General features: G+C 35.8%; 2 protein-coding genes across 2 annotated transcripts; both read right to left on the bottom strand.

Annotated features, from left to right (window-relative positions):
* Positions 1–1303: 1303 nt before the first annotated feature.
* Positions 1304–5263, bottom strand: LOC120272550 (ABC transporter F family member 3-like). Its single transcript, XM_039279389.1, has 4 exons — positions 4968–5263; positions 3948–4007; positions 3454–3543; positions 1304–1392 (listed from the first exon to the last, which is right to left on the bottom strand). The coding sequence occupies exons 1-4, from the start codon at positions 5045–5047 to the stop codon at positions 1371–1373; spliced, it is 252 nt and encodes an 83-aa protein (XP_039135323.1). The 5' UTR covers positions 5048–5263; the 3' UTR covers positions 1304–1370.
* An 8239-nt stretch (positions 5264–13502) lies between these two features.
* LOC120271750 (receptor-like protein EIX1) lies at positions 13503–16689 on the bottom strand. Its single transcript, XM_039278428.1, has 6 exons — positions 16630–16689; positions 15423–16011; positions 15140–15283; positions 14608–14701; positions 14102–14352; positions 13503–14005 (listed from the first exon to the last, which is right to left on the bottom strand). The coding sequence occupies exons 1-6, from the start codon at positions 16687–16689 to the stop codon at positions 13503–13505; spliced, it is 1641 nt and encodes a 546-aa protein (XP_039134362.1).
* Positions 16690–17558: the final 869 nt, after the last annotated feature.

The raw sequence follows: 17558 nt of genomic DNA, 5'->3' as shown, positions 1-17558 counted from the left end.
TATGCAAGCAGTGCATGATGATTTACTAAAGAGTTTTACTAATCACTAGTATTATGAGTAGCAGCACCAAAACGAATGGCACCGCTAGTCATTGCTACTTGTGATATATGGTTTAGCAAAAGATGATGAGCTTTCTTTTCTATCTCTCATCTCAATGATGGAAACTAAGTTAGGTATAAATAGGGCTAATTACTAATTTGATTTTAATGTTTTTCTTCCATGTGAATCAAGCATTAGCAAAAAGTGTTTGCTTTTATTAAAAGGAAAAATCATGAGGACCAATCCAAAGTGGTGGAAGCTGCAATCTGCTAAAAACCACTACTTCCACGATTTTCTGCTTTTTATAAAAATCAAAAACGTGAAAGTTCAGCGAACTCAAATTTCACTAGGTCACTAATAACTTCTTAGTCCTTGGTATTGGTGTGAAACTTTAACTAGGTTTAATTTCACACTTTCCTCACGTGCATCACCCCATGACCCCAAGTCTACCCCCTCACGAAAAACACATCATATGATTATTTTAATCTTTAACAATATCCACTAAATATTGCACAAAACGCATACCATCAGCTACCTTCTATTGTTGGAATCTCAACTCCTGGTCCCTCCTAATCATTTGTTTTCAGCGTAAATATATGTATATACATATATTTCAATAAAAATATAAGTCTCTTTTTATGTTGTTTATCCACTTTTCGATATATGATATATATATATATATCACACACACACATCATATAATTGAGATCAATCAGATTGAATATTTCTGTGCAACACTAAAGTGCCTAAATCTGACAAAATTTAAACTAGATGACATCAAAAATATAAAGTGAGAGGCCACGGCTCAAATCTCTCCCCAACAAAGACTGCTCTACTATCACTCATACAATCGCTCACCCGTGATTCATATACTATTCTCATAATCGTATATATACTATACATCCTGCCCAAGACTCGCTTAGTGATCGCATTATATTCATATGCCATTATTGCCTATTATTCAGTAGACTTTTAGGATTAGATCTGAAGAACTTTTTGTGTGGATTTATGCAATTTATTTAAAAATTGGATATTAAATTAAAAAGCAAAAGAAATATAGATGTACACTGATAAAGAAAAAAGAAATTTTTTCAAAAATAAAATAAAAAGAAAATGTGGAGATGAAAAAGAGGGGAGGAAACACGCACAAAACACCAAATAAAGGTCCTTGGCCACCATGACCAAGAGATCAACATCATTTACCCCCTGAATGGCACCCACCCCTGACTCAGACTATTGAGTTAGATAGATCCCTAAGTTCCCGCACTCTCCAAGATCTCCTATATCACCTTGATGGGATCACATAAAGATTAACCTTCACTGAGCTAGCTTTAGCTCTCTTTGACAGGGGAGCTGCAAACATCCATAATAGAAATAGATTATTAATTTTAAAGAAGATTGACAATGGTGGTAGAGCCGTATAATGGCCCTATATAGGATATGTCCACGTTGCTTTTTGCAGGGCCATGGCATTGCATCTCCATGAGCTCTCAAAGGTCCCGAAAGGTGCTCGCTATTTGGGAAAGCCCTAGTATGCACCCGGAGTGGTTCCAAATACAATCGGCAAAAAGGATATTAAAAAAGATGATCCACGGTTTTTGATACACCATGTGGCTCAAAATGCAAGTGCAAATTGGGAGCTTGATACTTTCTTAGTTGCAAATTTTGATAAATATCTTGAGCAGTATCGCACTATGGCCAATTTTCTATTCGAAAGATCTAACTCAATCTGTATCATTTTTGGCTTATCTAAGCTTTCAACTTAATTTCACTGGAAGGGTACCAAGGAGTTTATGGGAGGAATTTGATAATGTGACTGCTAGAATTGCCTCGTTATTTATTGACAGATACATGCCACATCATTGACAGTACCCACGTGGTCACCATTATGCAAATCAATAATGTATATGTGTATATAATAGGTAGTCAGCATTGACATTGTTGATGTGACGCGGCACGTACATGTTAGCATATGAGTGACAACTAATTGTTGTTAACTAGCAATCTCGATAGCTACATCATCAAATTCATCTTGAAAACCCCTTGGTACCTTCCCTATGAATACAAATTGAAATTCGAACCTGAAAACGATACAAATCAAGCTTAACGCTCAAAGTTAAAATTACCTATAGTACCGTACCCACTAAAGATATTTGCCCTGCAAGGTTTTCCATCGCTAACATCTTGTTATCCCATATTAACTAGGTAAAGATACTAATTTTTGAGGGACAAGCAAACCAATATAAGCGGAGTGACCTTGGTTTGTACATTTCATTGAAAAATAAAACAAGAGTTAAATTTCAGTTAAATAAAATAAGCATATATATATATATATTTAGTATATTTTTCTTTTTAACTCAAAAATATTATCAAGAAATTTAGTTAGGACAATAAGTTTTGGAATTTTATTTTAGATTTAATTGTAACTTCAAAAACTACATTAGCTTGTGAAAGTAGATGGCTGTCTTCCACTTTAGTAACCTCAAAGCCCAATAAATAGTTTAATTTGCCCAAGTCTTTCGCCTCAAACTTTCGATAAAAATTTAATTTTAGCATGTGAATGAATGCAAAGTCATCTCCTATAATGACCAATATTATTCATACACGAAAACAAGAAAGTTGTCCCTGGTTGAAATATGTCAAAAGGAACAAGGCATGATCATCTGAACTAGAAGAAAAACCAAGACTAGCAGTAGTGAGCTACATTCAGCCAACGAAGCACTGGGTGTTTGTTTGAAGTCTATATAATGCCGCTTTGAAGTTGACACAATGGCTGAGAGGGATGATCAACTTAATGGAAAGGTTACAGTGAAGCAATTTTGACATTCATTTAGTAGAGTTGCCACTAATGTCCTCTAGTTACTGCTGTCAAAAAGGTATTATTGTATTAATAGAAGTGAAGCGAGCACCAGGAGCCAAAACTTCTCTTAATTAATCCCATATTCTTGTGTAAAGCATCTAGCAACAAGTCGAGCTTTGTATTGGTTAATGGAGTTATCAATACAAGTTTTAATTTTGTAAATCCATTTATTGCCAACGCTTAGGCTTTTTGAAACAGTAATCACACCCAAATCTCATGTATGCATTTACTCAAAAAGAGTTTGCAACTCCTCTGCATTGTAAATTTTGTAAAACCACTTCCAAATAATTTCGGATTTTTGTTTTAGGTTTATTTCTTTCATTTTGAGTTTTTACATGAATGTAAGAGAATATATATAAGAACACAACACAAGAACCACAATCAGTAGATCCTAATATGATAGATGCTTCAATACTCCAGTGGCACTATTCTAATGTATCACATACCCAACAGATAACATGTGAATATTTTTTGGCTAAGGAATTGAAATTAAAAATCTTGTACAACTTACGATTTTACATTTAAATAAAGTAAACTGTAAACCTTATACTTACTCGATATTCAACTGTCGACTGTCTAGATCTATTCCAAAATTCAAATTCTTAAACAAGGTAGGCTCCCCCGGATAACCGAATGATGCATCACTGCAAACAAATAGAAGGTAACAACCAAGTTCAAATCAGCACTTAGTTAGAGACATTGAGTAAGCAGAAAAAAGAATTTCAAGTTCAACCATAAGCAAGCAAATAATATCAATGAACAAGAAGAAAGAAAGCAGAAGAAGTTACTTGCTCAGAGGCCCACCAATTCAATGTAGAAAGGTCACTTCAATTAGAAGTTTGAATAACAATATATTCGCAGATAAGACAATCCCTTTTCAAATACTTAGTAGTTTCTCTTCTTTTCATGTAATTGGAAACGAAACAAAAAAAATCTAATTGGCTAAATTATGACAAGACTGGTGGATGCCCTAGTAACGATGCGCATAAATATCTTGTGGAGGAAGTGATAAAGAATAAATTTGCATGTTCAACACATAGAATCAAACCTGAAACTTATGATGGGCAGACTAGGTTGCTCATCAGGGGTGGAGAATTCAAATTTGTTGCTGCAAAAGAAAATAATGTGATGTTTAACCAAAGACTGGATTTTTCATAAGAAATTTATAAAGTAATCAATAAAGAAAATCCTTTCCCACAAAAAGGAAGATGAACTCAAGGCAAGTAGAAGGTATACCCTAAATCATTGATGATTTCATCTACATGACCATATGCTCCAATGCCCGAATAAAACCAAAATCCAAACAAGTAATTCCTTAATCTCATTGTGAGCACACACATATGCATTATTAGAAAGACAAATTTATCCCATATTTGAATGAATTGGTAGCAAAGGAAACCATCCATTCTGACCAACATCGCTAAAATATGCTTGATTATAATCAAGAAATTAATTATATAGTCAGCACCATCAAATGCAGTTATTTTAGTAGAATGGAAACCAGAGTACAAGAGAGGAATGTTTAGCATTATAACAGAATCTATTATCAAATGCCTGTGAAGAAAACAATAGACAAAATATTAGCTTCAAAATACGTGTGATTATAAATCCAAGCTAAAATAATCAGGAGCATTACTTCAAAACTAGTGAATCCTTAAAATCAAGTCTTTTATTATCAGAAGGGAAAATAACAGGACATTGTGCAATACTTTCTCGTCAGAAAAATCAAAGCACCTTATTATAGCACCACTTGTAAAGTAATCCATCTTTCATTCTCCTCTAATAAGGGTAAAAACTATACCATGTCTTGACAACAGATGTGAACATATAGCAAAACTAAGCTACATCAACCCATGTTTGCCAAACTTCTCCAAAATTTTGTCCCAAAGCTACATATCCAAACAGACAAAACGAAATTAAACCACCAATTCTTGGATTTCTAATTAAAACCCTAATACAGAATTCAAGAAAAAAAAAAAGGGAAAAAAAAAATTAAATTTTCAGTAGGAAATCAAAATCACGAATCTTGAAAATTAAGAGTCAAGATCCAAGATGGCCAAGGATTTACCAATTGGCCTTGTTCCTAGTCCTCGACACAGCCGGAATCAACGAGGAGGTCATCGACGGCCTCGAAAGCACCATCGCCATCGACGCCGAAGTCGAAGTCCTCGTCAGCTAGGAACGTTGATAATGTAATTCGATGATGGGCTTATCAACCTCCACCATCCGACGAGCTAGCACCTCGTGCACCACCGAGCTCGCAACCTCCGCCATCGCCGCGCCTCTTCTCCGGCTCCTCCGTTGCGGCGATAGCTCAACGAGGCTTTAGAAGCTCGAGGAGATGCGATTGGCTTTATGAGCCGGTTTGGCTGGTAAACGGGCGTGGTTGGGTTCGAACCTAATTGGCTGACCAGTTAATTAGCTGGTTGTGTCACAACGCTTGACACTTGGTTAAACCTCCTCCAGGTTCATGTTGATTGTTGAGTCGATTCCGCCTATAAAAGAGGAAATATATATATATATATATATATATATATATATATATATATATATATATATATATTAAAGTAAATAAATTATAAATTTAGGTGCTGCTTGAGTGTGGAATTGATAAAGAATGAGGATAGAGGGAATTGATTAAGAATGGAAAGAAAACTATGCTTGGTTGGAAGGTATGAAAAAATAATTCATTGGAAACGGAAAAAGTAAAAAGAGAAAATTTGTGATACAAAGATTTTTATATCTTTAATATAGTTAATAAAGAAAAATATTAAATAATAATTATCTTTTATAATAAATAATAATAGTTTTTAAATTTTAAAATATTTTGACTATTGTTATTTTCATTTAACTAAATATTTCACTTTAATTATTATTTATTTTTAAAATTGTATATTTAATTATTATTTAAACTGGGTTATTATTTTTAATTAATAGTTATTATTTTTTACATTAATTATTATTTATTGTTAAATTTATTTATTTAATTATTATTTAAAATAGATTATTATATTTAATTAGTAGGTACTATTATTTCACATTAATTATTATTTATTATTCAAATAACTTAATTAATTATTTTTAAAATTAAATTATTATTTTATTTATCAAATATTATTATTTCACTTTAATCATTATTTATTATTAGAATTATATATTTAATTATTATTGAATTAAATTATTATTTTAATTATTAAATAAGATGAGCAAATATGGTATTTCATCCCATGGAGTTTGAGAGGAATGAGCAATCCTCCCATTTTTGGTAGGATTGTCATTCATCTCTCACTCCTCACTCATTCCTCACTCATTTTTTTTCTCATTCCCGTGCATGGTCATTCAAACAAGACATTGGAATCCCTAAGCAATGATTCCAAATCCATGCCTTGCAACCAAATACCCCTTTATTAAAAAACAAACAAACAAATGAGAATAAAACAGAGGAAAAAAAACAAATAAAGAAATGAAACAAAACAAAAACAAATAGGATGAAGCACCCCAAGGACTACAAAAAAATAGCAGTGAAATAAAATAACAAAACAAAACAAAAATGCAACAACTATGCAAACAAAGACCCTCTAAAAAAAATTTAGTTAGAATTTGTTATTTATTTATTTATTAAAAAAAGAGAGAAATAACAGCTTGTTATATAAAGAGGAGGCAGTTTTAGGCTTTTAGCCCAGAAAAATTGTCACGCCCCGAACCCGGTGCACTGACAACCGGCCGCATACTTATGGGCTGAAACTCGATAGACATGCAAGGCCTCAGACCTATCTTAGAGTAGAACATAACATCTAATAGCAACATAAATTCCAAGATGAAATAAATAAAGGTACTACAAGTTCAAGGTACAACATGAAAGCAAATAACAAGTTCGAGGTCTACAAGATGAAAGGAAAACATATAAACAACCTAACTAAGAAGGGAGATTGATGCTTGATAACCACAGCTATGCTAGTAACCATAATCTTACTCCTGATCTGAAAAGAAGGAATAAAACATTCATGAGCTCGGCAACCCAGTAAATAACCCAAAAAGAAAACTTGGATTCAAACCATGATTCAAAATTCATATCAAAATAATTTCAAATAAACATAAGTATGTACAAGCAAATAGAATCCTTCAACTTTGATTAATCAACATAGTAAGAACAAGTTCCAAAATATATCAATTTTCAAAGTATATGTCTCCTAGACTATGGTCCAGACAGAATGTCAAAGGTCATTTGTTTATCCTCGGTGATCCGAGCGAGAGGCCATTATTGTTTCACCGATGGAAAGCGCCGCGGAATTAGTTTCTATTTTAGAATTTCATGTCGACATGGTCAGTGTTTGGAGATTAGAATGTCATAACAAAATAATTTTAGTGTCAAAATAGACTTAACTATTTAAATCTTAGAATATTTCAGAATCTGAATCCAACAAAGCTAAAAAATTTCATTGAACCAAAATACTGATATTTGCATAAACCATAAGAAATAATCCATTTAAATTCTAAAGAAATAGTAACACTAACCTCATTTTCCAGAATACATGAAAATAAAAATTTAAAATTTAAACAGTCCAATGCCATCTGTAAGTAAAAATAATGTAATAAATATTCAATTCATTAAACAAACATTCAAATAGTTCTCTTTCAAAAACTAAAAAAAAAAAATTAACTAATGGAGAAATAATTCATTCAGTAGATAAGGAATCAAATCAATGAAAGCTACTAATTTGAAGAAACTAGTCCATTACAATTTTTTTTTTTAAAAAAAACAGAAACTTTATCAAAGCTTTTAACGTGAATAAGAAATTTTTAATAATTTAAATAGTTTTCTCCAATACTAGATAATTAGATAACAAATGGAAAATAATCAAACAATTAATATTTAAAGAAATGTTTAAATAAAGCACTAACAAAATCAAATATGCTATAAATAAACAATAATGATAAAAAATTTGAATGAAAGGATAAGAAAAGAATAGATCATCCACTACCCAAAAATTTGGTTAATTAAACTCATACTTAAACAATATCTAATCATATTAAAAGAAACTTCTCATAAGTAAATGTACAAGAATCAATTAAATTTCACGACTTAAAATTCTCAGGTAGTCAACAATTGGTCAGACGATACTTAAAGTGAATTTAAAAAAAAAACTTAAGTAAATAACTAATAAATAGATGATTGATTAAAAGGATAAAAACTCAAATAAACCACATCTAAAGGATAAGAAATTAATAACAAAGGATAAGCAATGAATCGGATAACAACTCATCACATGAATAATTAATTGATGTAATAAAATAAAATTTAACAATTCAATAATTTAGACAATCCAAATAAGATAAAATAATCCCACAAAATAAACTCAACAAAACTTACTAATTTAAAAGAAATTTTCCAAATAAACATATGTGGTTACTTACTTGTATCCGCTAGAATTTCTGAAGCCGAATCAAACACCCAAAATTAAATCTTCACAGGAGATCTCATGGCATACAATGATAAGAAGGTTTTTAAAAAATCCTTCATCAAGCTATTAGGGTTTCTAATCTTAGTTTCTGTCCTTGAAAACAAAAAAAATCCAAATTCCTACAATCTAACAATAATAAAAATGCATACACACCTGCACTTGCAATACCTTTCTCAGAAATTCCTCTTCTCCTTGACACCAACGAGATGGAGATAAATCTTAAGGCTCCAGATCAGTCGTGGGGAGCGGTGGTGGGTGACGTTTCTCAAAAATCAAGGCTAGGGTTTTCAAAATAAAAACATTTAAAATAAACAATAAGACACCCCCCGAAAAAATATAAAAAAAAAATAATTTAAATGAATTTAAAAAAAGTGAGGTCCACAAAAAAAATACAAGATAAAGCAAAGCAAAATAAGAAAGCCAAAACTAACTTGTCAGCAAGGCAGGATGAAGTCTTGAGAATCCTTAGCGATGAATGTAAGTCTTCGTAGAATATAACATACTAGAAAAAGATAGTGGTGATACTTTGAAAATAATCATCAAAGATGATCATTTATATTAATTGGCACTGGAATGAACTGAATAATAGACGCAATGTCGCTTTTTTTATATGAATATAAACAGATGACCAAAACAGATCTTAGACCCAGAATGTACGATGTATGTACGATGTATGAGAATAAGTATAAGAATCACGGGTGAACAATGATATAAACAATGATGGTGAATACAGATCTTGGCGGGGGAGGGATTTGAACCCATGACCTCCTCCTTATACTTTGGTGTCATACCATTGGGCTATCCAATGGTTGACTGGAATGAACTTTTGGAGTTGAGTCTTTACGAAAATTAACATTATGCAAACAAAAAATATTGATACTATATTTAATAGTTAGGGTGAAATTATTGATTTTGATGAAATTTTTTTAAAATTAACTTAAATAATTACTTTGATTATTTTATACTTTAATAATCTTTTTTTTTTCTAACAAATGTAAATCATAACGAAGAAAACACTCTAAAACTTGTCTATTTAAAAAAGAATCTTTTAATAATGTCCACACTCAAAAACAAAGAAAACATATGAATCTATGGAAAAGTATTTATCTTTAAAATGAAAATGATACAAAAAAAAATAATCATAAATTCACCAATTCTCATTTTGCTAAATCATATTACTTAAACTCAAAGTAAGACAAAATATTCAACATGGAGCATTTAGCCATCGATATCGTACAACATATTAAAGTAAAATTCACTATATAAAGAAATCAATTATTTTCAACGACAAAATTATGGGATAAGCAAGCATGCTTAAATTATAGAATCTACTAATGAGAAATTTGTAAACTGTTGGATATGAGCCACCTCAAGCCCATCTCTTACACACCCAAACCTAGCCTTTGTATCTCATAAGTTCTATAGAAAAGTTATAGTCCCATTTCGGAAAAGTTCTCATTATCTTTTATAGATTTTTTGTCCCAATTACTGTGCAAAGTGTTTTGAGAGAGACTATGCTTGGTTTTACTCTGTCTTTTTGGTATTTTTCATTTATTTTTTTACATTCTCAATCTTCCCAATGGATAATTTTTTAATCGTTGATCTACCACTGTATAAACCTCCTTTTATTTTATACTTCATCTTCATCTCTGTTTTTTCTCAAACTCTTCTCTTTGCTGAACATGCTATGCAAATAAATTTATTTACTTGAAAGAAAGTATATCATAGCCCTCAAAGTGAAATCATTGTATCCATGCGAAAAGGCCTAATTCAATGTTACGACAATGCTTAGCAAACTTAATCCTGGACCAAATCCTTATGATACTATTTTATTATCATAATAAATTTTATTGTTAATTTAATTGCATGTTTGGTAATAAATTTATGGTTTATCCACTTTTCTAAAAAAAAAAACTCATTGCATGCTAAAAAAATAAAGAAGTATAGGAACCGTACTGCCTATTCGTGCAAAAATAACTTCCAAAGTGGTTGGTTCAAGACTTGGACAGAGTAAGGAGTAAATTTATCTGGAGATGTAAGCGGGTTGAATCCTATAAATTGGGGTATGGTGTGTAGGCGAAACAATTTAAAAGGTCGGGGGTGGTGGTGAGCAGCCCTTAAACTAATAGGTCCGGAGAGCCTCCAGGACAAGATGAGGGGGGCGGCGGTGAACCATCAACTCTCGATATGCATATTGATCAATCGATCTCCGCGTCCTACCAGTTTGCTAAGTAGACTCACTCTACTGAGAAAAAGGAAAAAAAAAAATTGATGGCGCCATTCCTAGAAAAAGAGCGGAAAGTGTAGCGCTCGTTTGAGCACTTATACTATGACTTTTGTTAGAATGGCGGATCACTCTTGATTTTCATTTCGGTACAGTTGCTTACCTTTAATTTGGGATCCTTGCCTAGGCTTACTGTCTGACCTGCTTTCTTATCTCACTTTGGGCTCACATACCTTACCCTTGTCTTAGTTATTCTTCTGGTGATCGGACTTTGACGGCTCGTTTCAAAAAGGGCTGCATGACTACCGCTAAAGAGATAGATCTTACTGCCAACCAAAATATTTCCAACATAAACTGCCCAATTCCAAAGGAAAGATATCACATCCATCATGAATACAATAGGTATTGAATGTTCACATGTTATCATATTGTTATACCGAGTGTGTTAAAGCAAAATTTATATTATATAGAAAGGACTAAAACCATTGTGGTTTCTGCCATTTGCTTGGCTGGACCAAAATTATATAAAAAAAAAAAGAAAAAAAGTAAATCACATACGTTGTATAAAACTGATTATTTTTTAAAAACAGGATATGCTGTAATTTATTGAAGTCCAAAGAACCATTCTTAGGAGCTTTCACTGCTCGCATTCAAGCAAATTTGCATGCGAATCATCTTTATAACGAGAATCAACTACACATCCAAGCAAGCCATCCCACAGTCAATCTCAAGAGAAGCAATTTTATAAATCCAAAAGGTTAGAATTATAGGGAAAAAAAAAGGGCTTCTTTATTAACTTTTTCAAATAAATGAATAAATAAAACAAACAAAACCAAAGGGCTTGTAGCCTAGAGGTACCCCGGGTCCCCTCGTTGGAGGAGACGTGAGTTCAATTCCCCCTGACCGCGCTCCCCAGTTTCAAGAGGATGAAGACGTTGTGGCACTCTCCCGCCTGCAGACGCCTGCGGGGGTTGGCGCTTGTCGCCCCTAACTCAAAAATATAAAACAAACAAAAAGGCTAACGATAGAACCAATAAAATTTGATGCAAACCTGGGGGGTAATTTTTTTGATGGGGTACCTTATTATACCCGTGCTTCATTTTGAGCACTTTTTTTCAATTCGTATCAAAATGAGTACTTTAATTTAATTTGCTTTCACAGGGAGGGCACTGGAGCTATTCCGGTGATTAAATGCTGACGTGTCCATCGGAGATCTGACGTGGAATACTAATTTCCACTTGACTTGCACAAGTGGAAAGGCCACGTGGACAACTTATTCACACCACCAAAAGAAGGCCACGTGGACGAGCCCCTTCTTCTTCTTCTTCTTCTTCTGCTTCTTCTTCTCCCCCAACAGGGCTGGCTGTCCATTTTAGGCTAGCGAAGTTGCTCTGTGAGCAAAGAGCGCTGCTAGACTTGTGAGTCATGGAGGTCAGTTTTATTCTACTAGACATGGCGGTGCCGACGGAGTTTCTACAGGAGAAAGGACATATATAGATGTTGAGCTCGGTATTGACACCACCACCAAAGCTGGAGCTGGATTTTTTTTTGCCTTTCTTGTCATCTGGCTTCTTATCAGACACTCTGAAGATGTCTTTTTAGCGTTTTGAAGAGGAAGCAGAGGACGCGGAGGAGCTGGGTATGGAGAGGATGGAGGGGAATAATCAGAGGGTGGTAATAGTGGTGGGGGATGGGAGGAGAGAATGTGAAGAGGAAGAAGAACACCGTCGGAGAAGAGCTCATCCGTGGTGAGAAGGTTGGGTTCCGACATAGAAGGGTTGTTTACCATCCATAACTCAAACTCACAAGAGGAACAATACTCCTTGCTTTTCCTCCATGTGTTTTGCCTTTCTTCTTCTAAACTACAGTCCATCAACAAGATGAAGATGAAAATCAATGAAGATGAGAAGATGAAGACTTGTGTGTGTGTGTGTGTGTGAAATAATGGAGAAGATGAAGAGGAATTAATGAAAGGTTGGAAGGATGAAATATATGGAAAATGATGGAGTGGTTGAGAACTTGAGAATATGGCAAGCTTTAGAAGAAAGAAAAAGACACATATGCCTCTGTAACTTGGTTTCCAGGGTAATTGTGTGTGTGTTTTTGAGAACTTTGGTTGGAGTCAGTGGTTATGGCAAAACAAGTCTTTGGTGGTGGAGAAAGGATATCTCTGCTTTCTCAGGGAAGAAGAAGAAGAAGAAGAAGAAGAAGAAGGGGAACTCTGCTCTTTCTGCGAATGTAAAAGAAGGAGAAGAAGTAGAAGGGGAGAAGAAGGGGCTGGTGTCCACGTGGCATTCTTTTGATGACGTGGATAAGTTGTCCACGTAGCCTTTCCATGGAGCAAGTCAGTGGAAATTAGGATTCACGTCATATATCCGGTGGACACGTCAGCATTTAATCACCGGAATTGCCCCAGTGCGCTCCCTGTGAAAGCAAATTAAAATAAAATACTCATTTTGATACGAATTGAAAAAAGGTGCTCAAAATGAAGCATGAGCATAATAAGGTACCCCTACAAAAAAATTAACCCCAAACCTGGGTGTTGTTGGCTTCCAGAACGCGACTGCAGTAAGGGACACATAAACAAAGTAGGGACCAAGATTGTTTTGCTTTCAACTCTAAGGACTTCAAAGATAACCTCATACGTTTCTCACCCCAGTTATAAAAATTAAAGGAAACATTTAGATGCTAGAGCCTAGATGATTACTAAAATACCCATGAGTCAAATTTAAACAATAAAAACAGATATATAGAGAAGTTTTCATAAAAATAAAAAGCAGAGAAACACAAATACAGCATTAGAAATGCATATATATATATATATATATATAACTTTGTCTGACCACTTCAATGATTTGCCATCAGCATCTTAATCTTTATCCTTGCAAAGCTCACCACAACATAGACATAGACCTTGTCAAACATATTGTCCATGCAACGGAAATAGGCATGCCTGCCTCCAATTCTTCTTGAATGCTAAGACACCCCAAACTGTCCAAAATCCAACTGCAAATCCTGATAAGGATCCAATGTACACCCATAACATCCCATCATCATCTTCATCCTTTCGATCAAGTGACTCTTTCTTAATTATTCCACCATCTTTAGTGCAATTGTTACCAAGAGGCGCTCCACAAAGATGATTTCCAATGTAAATGAAAGAGTCATTGAATGTGCTGAACTGATGAGCAAATGGTATCCTTCCTGTCAAGTTGTTGTATGATACATTGAAGTGATTTAGGAATGTCAAGTTTGATAACGTTTCAGGTATACTTCCGGATAGCTTGTTTCTTGATAAGTCTAGTGATTCTAGCTGCTGCATTCTACCCAATTTCTGGGGAATCTCACCTTCTAAAGTATTTCCAGAGAAATTTAAACTTTGAAGACCATACAAACTTGCTAACTCTTCAGGAATGTTCCCTGACAAATCATTATCGGAAAGGTCAATGTATTTTACATAATAAACACTATCAAGACCATACTCATCTTATCTTCCCCTGAAAAATATAGTGTCACTGGATGCAAGCAAAATGGGAACCTTATCAGTAGTCCCTGGAAGCATTTGCATAGTGGTCAAATTACCCAAGCTGTTTGGAATAGGACCAGAGAGATTATTGCTTGACAAATCAAGAATTTGCAGGTATTCGAGTTGAGAAATTTCCTGTGGGATGTGATTCACAAAGGCATTCCACTTTAACATAAGAACCATTAAATATGACAGATGTTCTCCTATCCATGCTGGTATTTTTCCATTGAAGTTGTTGTGGCTGAGATCAAGAAAAAGCAAATGACTGCAATTTTTCAGTGAAATTGGGAGCTCACCAGACAATTTATTATGGCTTAACAATAATGAGTTGAGACGAGGAGGATGACATATTGAATCGGGTATAGCTCCAGATATATTGTTGTATGCTAAATTTGTATGTGATAGCATAGATGAATCCAACCAACAATTAGGGAGCTCACCAAATAAATGATTTTTAGAAATATCAATGCTTCTAAGTCCCTCCATTTGACACAACCAATCAGGAACACTGCCATTCAATTTGTTCATTGATATTGAGATGTCCGAATAAGAAGAAAAGGTGTTATTTAGGACAATCCGAGGGATAGGACCTGAGAAAGAGTTATTGGAAAAAACCATGTAAGAGAACATTGGGCTATGCATGTGGAGATCTGGTAAAGGACCTGAAAACAAATTAGAAGAAAGATAAATTCTTTGAATGTGAGTGAATGTTAAGAATTTGGGCATTATCCCCTGAATCTGATTATTTGAGAGGTCTAAATGAACAAGGCTGCGAGTAGTCAAGTTCCACAACCAGTAAGGCACTGCGCTTGAGATTCTATTTTGGGACATATCAAGTGTATTCAACTTATGTTGTGTCTGAAGCCAAGTTGGGAATTCTGGACCAACTAAGCAAGAGCTGATTCTTAATTTCTCAAGAAGAAAAGGAGGAACCCAGTTATTACTCACATTAAAAACCAGTGAATTACGAGACAGATGCAGTGTTTATAAATTCTTCAGTTAAGTGAAGTGTTCTTCGGATATAATACCACTCAGCTGATTACCAGAAAGACCCAAATATGACAACTCTGTAAGATTTCCAATCTCCTTTGGTAATGTTCCTGTCAGTTGATTATAATCAAGCAATAATTCCTCCAAAAATGAAAGTGATGTTAAGGATGAGGGAAGAGAGCCTGAGAGAAAGTTGTCATAGAGATGAAGAACCTTAAGATTTTTTTATGTCCCTGATCCAGTCTGGTATATCTCCTTTAAGATTGGCAGAACTTAATCGCAAATGAGTGAGACTATACTTAAGACAATCAGAGAAAACACCTTCGAGTTCAACAAGTCTTTTTCTGATATTCAACCCAGACAGGTCTAGAATTTGCAAGCTGCAAAGACTGCCTATACTTTCAGGTATGCTTATGTCATTGGGTTGTGCCATAGGATGATATGCACTTAACGCTTTGAGTGATATGATAGGATTGGTGGGGAAATAAAGATCATTGTGACTGAGGTCTAGGGATTGTAGGCTCTTGACTTTAAACACCCAGGAAATCTCTGAGAAATTGATATAGTTGTAAGAGAGATCAAGAATGGAGAGAGATGAGAAGTTGAGATGAAGAATGGAAAGAGGAAGCTTTTCTAACTCACAGAAGGACAGGTGCAGCTCATTTATGGAAGGAAGCTTGTTGAGAGCTAGGAACAGGTTACGTGACATGCTGCTCAAGTTGACACGACTCATATCCAAGTGTTGCAATGAAGTAAGATGAGAAAGCCATTGAAGAGCAGAATCATCAACATGAATATAATAATTACGTGAGAGGTCAAGAGTGTGCAAACTGGAGAGATTTCCAAAACTAGCAGGAATAGCTCCAGCAAAGTAACAATCAGAGAGGTTCAGGTACCTCAACTCTTTGAACTGACCGATGAATGTGTTAGCTATGTGTATGTATATTAGATGTATGTATGTATATACTTGCGTATACCTGTATACTTAGCTTCTATATGAAGCCCCTCTGATCACACTTATTCTATACATATGAAATGAGTATTGATCCACTCCTTCTTTCTTTCATTCATCCTTCTTCTAACATGGTATCAGACTAGGTTTTTCTCCGGCCATCTTCTACGCCATCTCTCGACTATCTCTCCGCCGGGTCCTCCTTTTTCCTTCTTTTTCTTATACCTCTTCTTTTTCCATCCCCTCATTCATACGTTCTATAAATAAATAAATGGAAATGATAAATAAATAAATAAATAAATGATAGATTCGAGCCCTCGAAATTGGCTCAGCTCCACATCTCGTACAGCGTCCCAGGTGCCAGCCGGTGACCCGTGTGCCCCGCCAGGCCGCCACCCATTCAGCCCACCTCCCGGCTACATTTCACTGGCGTGCCCACAGGCTCACTTGGCCCGGCTCCAGTACACTCCCATTTCACGGCCCCACCAGCGTCACGGCCCTGCCGCCCGGCTCCGCGACGGCCGCGGGTAAAGCGGCGGCGCCGCGCGCCCTCGATCAGCCCGGCGTGACTGAAACCTGGGCGGCCCGGCGCCCGACCTCGCCGCGCTCGGCTCCGGCCTCTCGCCCGCCCGCCATAGGCTCAGGCCTCATACTGCTCGCGCCCCGGCCTCGCGCCACGTGGGAAGATGAGTCTTTGATCGGCCGGGTACGCTCGTGCCGGGAGGTGATGTTCGGTAGAGCCCGGCCGTCTGCTTCTCAAATTCCTTGCAGATCGGGCTACTATGCCTTTTCAGGCATATGATGCGAGATCAGAGTGGCTCTGTGTCCTCAAAAGCTTAACAACATTGAGTTGATTGTTCTTGTACACGTGTGACTAAACTTATTATTATATATAATTAATATGGATGAAAAGCTACATGGATTTGAGTGGGGTGCGCGTGAGTACGTGTCGTCATCGCGATCTCCATCATTCTGATGTTGTGCTTGCGATGGCAGCAACTATATATCGCGGCTCGCTCTCAGCCGAATTCTCATTGGCATTCGCGTTCTTAGCGTCATTGGCCAGTGCTAGAATGTTCTGCTCCTCTGCTCCAGCCTATTCGACAGCGCATTCCCTCAGGCGCTCTGTTCAGTCTCCGCGGTGCTGAGCGGCCGGTTTGAAAATGAGGTGGCGGCGATTCTCTGACTAAGATGATGATGATGCATCGCCGATCGCTGTTGATATTACGTGCTCGGTTAGCGAGCTTCCTTTGCTTTCGGAGTATGGCCAGGATTATCTTAAAGCGTCGCCTCTCTTTGTGGTTCGATCGAGGCGCATAGCTTTACACTCTATGCCGAGACTCTCTACTGGTCTTCGAGCGAGATACGTAGCGGTTACATAGTGGGTATTGTGCCTTATAAGCGTGATTGATACTTTGACTCCTGCTTATTGTCGCTGGCACCATGCTGCCCGGATCCTTACTTGTTAGGTCTTGCTCACGTCGCCCGTACTCATGATGAGATTT

The sequence above is a fragment of the Dioscorea cayenensis genome, chromosome 11, assembly GCF_009730915.1.
Source record: "Dioscorea cayenensis subsp. rotundata cultivar TDr96_F1 chromosome 11, TDr96_F1_v2_PseudoChromosome.rev07_lg8_w22 25.fasta, whole genome shotgun sequence".
Taxonomy (NCBI): domain Eukaryota; kingdom Viridiplantae; phylum Streptophyta; class Magnoliopsida; order Dioscoreales; family Dioscoreaceae; genus Dioscorea; species Dioscorea cayenensis.
The sequence above is the reverse complement of the archived record's forward strand: the minus strand, read 5'-3'. Positions and strand labels throughout refer to the sequence as shown.